Source organism: Crotalus tigris, unplaced genomic scaffold (assembly GCF_016545835.1).
Source record: "Crotalus tigris isolate CLP2741 ecotype Arizona unplaced genomic scaffold, ASM1654583v1 scf7180000024444.201059, whole genome shotgun sequence".
Taxonomy (NCBI): Eukaryota; Metazoa; Chordata; class Lepidosauria; order Squamata; family Viperidae; genus Crotalus; species Crotalus tigris.
This window is the reverse complement of record NW_024100613.1, coordinates 167,788-171,963: the sequence shown is the minus strand read 5'-3', so window position 1 is coordinate 171,963 and position 4,176 is coordinate 167,788. Positions and strand designations below refer to the sequence as shown.

At 44.3% G+C, this 4,176-nt stretch overlaps 1 protein-coding gene across 1 annotated transcript; it reads right to left on the bottom strand.

The window, feature by feature from the left end:
- Window positions 1-716: 716 nt before the first annotated feature.
- LOC120302985 (three-finger toxin 3-like) lies at window positions 717-3,861 on the bottom strand. The gene is made up of 3 exons (XM_039332037.1): window positions 3,705-3,861; window positions 1,917-2,030; window positions 717-1,026 (listed from the first exon to the last, which is right to left on the bottom strand). The coding sequence occupies exons 1-3, from the start codon at window positions 3,757-3,759 to the stop codon at window positions 935-937; spliced, it is 261 nt and encodes an 86-aa protein (XP_039187971.1). The 5' UTR covers window positions 3,760-3,861; the 3' UTR covers window positions 717-934.
- Between the last annotated feature and the right edge of the window lie 315 nt (window positions 3,862-4,176).

Genomic DNA, 4,176 nt, shown 5'->3' with positions numbered 1-4,176 from the left:
TCAGTGTCAACTAAAAGTCACAGATGTTGTAAGATAGCACCCGTGCAGAAAGGTGTGGTAAGACAACCGTTTGTGTGAACTTCTCCTTTTTCCTATGTGTGTTGTCTCAAGATATGAACTTCTCTCTTTTAGTGTGTTAAAGGTAGATAAGAAGTCATCTTATTAGGTTAAGCGTGGGCGGCAAGCTGTATAAAAGTGACACCCTCAGAGTAACTCAGGGTTCAGAATTTGTCATGTGAATGCTCTGAACCATTGTGCACAAATAAAGCCTGTTTTCTCCAACCCTTCGTGGTCTTGTCTTCTGATGTAAGTATCGTGGTTTTTTCCACAACAGTTGAATCGAGATCCGTCTTCTCTCAGGTGGGGGTGATGGAGAAGGGGCCTGCCATCCTTCACCCCAAATCCCCCTCCTCTATTTCAAGGCCTCTTCCTCTCATCCTGCCCCAGAAAGAAGAAAGGGAGGGAAAGAGCCATGTTGGACTTGGAGGTTTCACTGAGAAAAGACTCCATTCTGGGTTTCTCCCCTTGCTTTACCCTGTCTGAATGTAGGGTTACTACCCAGTGAGCCAAGCCAAGCCATGATTCAACAGGGATTAAACCTAATCCTGCTCTTCCCAGCATCACTGCCTGATGGATGCTGGAGGGAGACTCTCTAACTGTGGGTGTTGTGAGAAGGATGTTCAGTTTTGAGCAGGAAACTCGAAAAATTAAAACACTTGAATTGAATGCTGAGGTTTATTGGATTCTCAAACTACAGAACCCGCAGAAAGAAGCTTGCGGAACAAGAGAAAAGGGAAAGAGGGCGAGGGGTCAAAGAAAGCAGGGGAGGGGGGATTATGGGCCATCCTGTTGTCAAGGCAGAAGCGTAAATCTTCAAGGAAGGTCCATGATGGATGAGATCCAAACTCAAAGAAATTAGCCACTTTTGGAACTCTTAGTTGCAGTTGTCTGTTTCACAACAGAAAACGTTCTCTTTGCCAACCGGATTAGGGCAAGCTGCGGCACATCCCCTGACGTACCTCCTTCCTGTGAAGGAAACACAAAGCAGAATAATTATTAAAAATGCCAAAGAACAGATCTGGGGCTGTGGCTGAACAAAATGGTAAAGCCACTTTTAACACATCGGTGGATTCCCCTCCCAGTGGGAAGGCAAACCTCCTTCCTCCTCTAGGGAATACTCAGGAGTAAATAAATAAAAAAAGATATCTCTGGGAGAAAGTCCTGGGTTCTGACATGACTCGGGGGCAATGCCCTCCCTCCTGGATATTTCATGGCTTAATCCAATTTCCGTCAATGTCAGAATAAACCCGCAGCTCTCCCAGCCATTCTCTCCCCCTTTCTCTAAAGAAGGTTCCCCCTCCAATCTGTGCTGTTGTTGGGATGGAAGGGGGCTCCCCATTTGAAGCCCGCTCTTCCCTTGCACTCCTTAGACCAGTGGTTCTCAACCTGTGGGTCGGGATCCCATTTGGGGTCGAACGACCATTTCACGGGGGTCGCCAAACAACGCAGTCCGCCATTTTTTCCCCCGTTTCCTTAGCTGTGCTACTCCCTTTTATTCTATTGGCTTTTGAAAGCCAATAGAAGAGACTCTCTTGAATAGAGTCTAATTCCATTGGCTTTCAAAAGCCAATAGGAATTGTCCAGGGTGTCTCTGCCCTGCTGAGCCCGCCAAAAGTCCCATTCTGCAAACGGTGCTGCACCCGTTGAGTAGTCCTCGACTTACGACCGGTTGGGGGGTTGCAGCATTAAAAAGTTTGAGAACCACTGTCTTAGACTGTCCAGCCACAGGCCATGACCTCAGGGGAACTTGGGCAGAGCACTGAAGGCTTCTACAGGACCTCCAACTCTCAAAGGCATTTGGGAGTTCTAGTTTGGGTTGGAGAAGAAAAGCTGTGAGAAAAGATGACTGTGCTTACCTATCCACTTGTCAGTAGAATTCCACCTTTTAAAGCATGTTCCTTCATCAGGTGGACATTTCTGAAACTCTCTACAAATGAAAGTGGGGCATGTGTAACAGTTCGTGGTGTATCCTGGATGAAAGAAATAAAACATAGAAATCTTACTTTGATATTTATTTTTCTATTCTTGTAATCTTGTTATATATTAGATGATAGATTGTTTAATAGAAAGATCAGTTGTGAAAATTTCCCTAGAAAGATTAGAATAGATTAGAATAGAACAGGATAGAATAGAATAGAATAGAATAGAATAGAATAGAATAGAACCGAATAGAACAGGAATAGAATAGAAAATATGGAATGGAATGGTGGAGTGGAGTGGAGTGGAGTGGAATGGAATGGAATAGAATAGAATAACAGAATAGAATATATGGAATGAAATAGAATAGAATAGAATAGAATAGAATAGAATAGAAAATATGGAATGGAATGGAATAGAATAGAAAATATGGAATGGAATGGAATAGAATAGGAATAGAATAGAAAATATGGAATGGAATGAAATGGAGTGGAGTGGAATGGAGTGGAATAGAATAGAATAGAACAGAACAGGAATAGAATCGAAAATATGGAATGGAATGAAATGGAATGAAATAGAATAGAATAGGAATAGGAATAGGAATAGGAATAGAATAGAATAGAATAGAGCTGAAAGGGACCCTGGAGGTCTTCTAGTCCAGCCCCTCCCCACTGAAGCAGGAGAACCGAGATCAAATGGTCTAGAAATAGGAAACTAGTCCCAATTTAGGCATCAAAGCTCACTTAGGCACGTTCTTTCTCTCTCCCTCTCCCTCTCCCTCCCCCCTCTCTCTCCAACCTACCTCACAGGGTTGTTGCTGTGGAGAAAATAGGAGGAAGAAGTAATAGGTTTCTTCTTTCCCTTCGGTGATGACTAAATAGCAATAGCACTGAGACTTTTATACCTCTTCACAGGACTTTACAGCCCTTTCTAAGCAGTTTACAGAGTCAGCATATTATGCTCAACAATTTGGGTCCTCAGTTTACCAGCCTCGGAAAGGACGGAAGGCTGAGTCAACCTTGACCCAGTAAGGATCGAACTGCCAAACTGCTGGCAGTTGGCAGTCGGCAGAATTCGCCTGAAATACTCTAACCACTGTGCCACCATGCCTGGGATAAAACCTGGGATTTAAAAAAAAAATATTGTCTTCTGAAACAGGCCATAAAATATAAGCAAATGGAAACTTCAGAGTTTGGTTTCTGTCTGGAAGCTAAGCAGGGTTAGGGTCGGTTAATCCTGGGATGGGAGACCCCCAGAGTTGAATGATAGATTGAGGACTCTAGGACATCCCAGCAGCAACAACCAATCTCAGGTTGATGTTGAGGAATGTGCAGATTTGACTTGAAGGAGGCATGACCAATCCCCTTTGGCCGTATCCTCCGAAATACTGAATGGTGGCAAAGCCAGAGAGAGGCGAACGGATGGCTAAGAAAAGGAAACATTTTTCATTTCATTGCCAGGGATTCATTTCATGGCAGAATTCGCTATGCAGATGAACCTCTCCTTTCAGAGGCAGTCTATCCCAGAGGGCCAGCCTGGAACAGCTATGGGCTTCTTTCCAAATGGAGAATTCCACTTTCCCCCCTGAAGGCTCCATGGACCCTCCTTATGCAGAGCAAAACAGTGAGAAAGACCCAACAACAGAGTGGACCACAACTATCGTACCTCCCTCTGTCTCTTTGTTTTTGGTTTAATTGTCACCCAAGATCAAAGCTTGACAGCCTTACCTGGCTCCAGGTACACGAATGCCACCACCCCCAGGATCAACAGCAGAGTTTTCATCTTGCAATCTCCTCTTCAGCCTGCAAAATGTAGCCCAGGAGAGCAGCGAGCGCTTATTTATACCTCTCTGAGATGATATCCTTTGGGGGGCTGGATATCTAGGATCAAGAGAGAAGAACAGGGAGACTCAGGAGAAAAGGGGAAGGGCAGGGGGTGAGGCCTTTTTCGCCCGACATCAAAACGGAAACTGGATCCGACCAGGTGATGAACCAAGCGGTCCAGGTCTTCAAGGCAAACATGACCGTTCTGTGTGCAAAACCTGGGCACCTGGACAAGTGGCATCTCTTCCTGTATTTACACAAGATTATACAATTGTTACATAATGCACAATTAAAAAAAACATCTCTCTGCAAAGTTCAGGGCCTTATTATTATTATTTTTTATTTGTGCTTTGATTCACCAACTGGGCAACTTGTC

What these genes read in the sequence shown, in the direction of transcription:
- LOC120302985 (XM_039332037.1), bottom strand. Translation starts at nt 3,759, where the DNA reads ATGAAAACTCTGCTGTTGATCCTGGGGGTGGTGGCATTCGTGTACCTG. An exon ending in ATTCGTGTACCTGGAGCCAG is followed by an intron (nt 2,031 to 3,704) that starts GTAAGGCTGTCA and finishes TCTTTCATCCAG; the next exon opens with GATACACCACGAACTGTTAC. An exon ending in TTCTACTGACAAGTGGATAG is followed by an intron (nt 1,027 to 1,916) that starts GTAAGCACAGTC and finishes TTTCCTTCACAG; the next exon opens with GAAGGAGGTACGTCAGGGGA.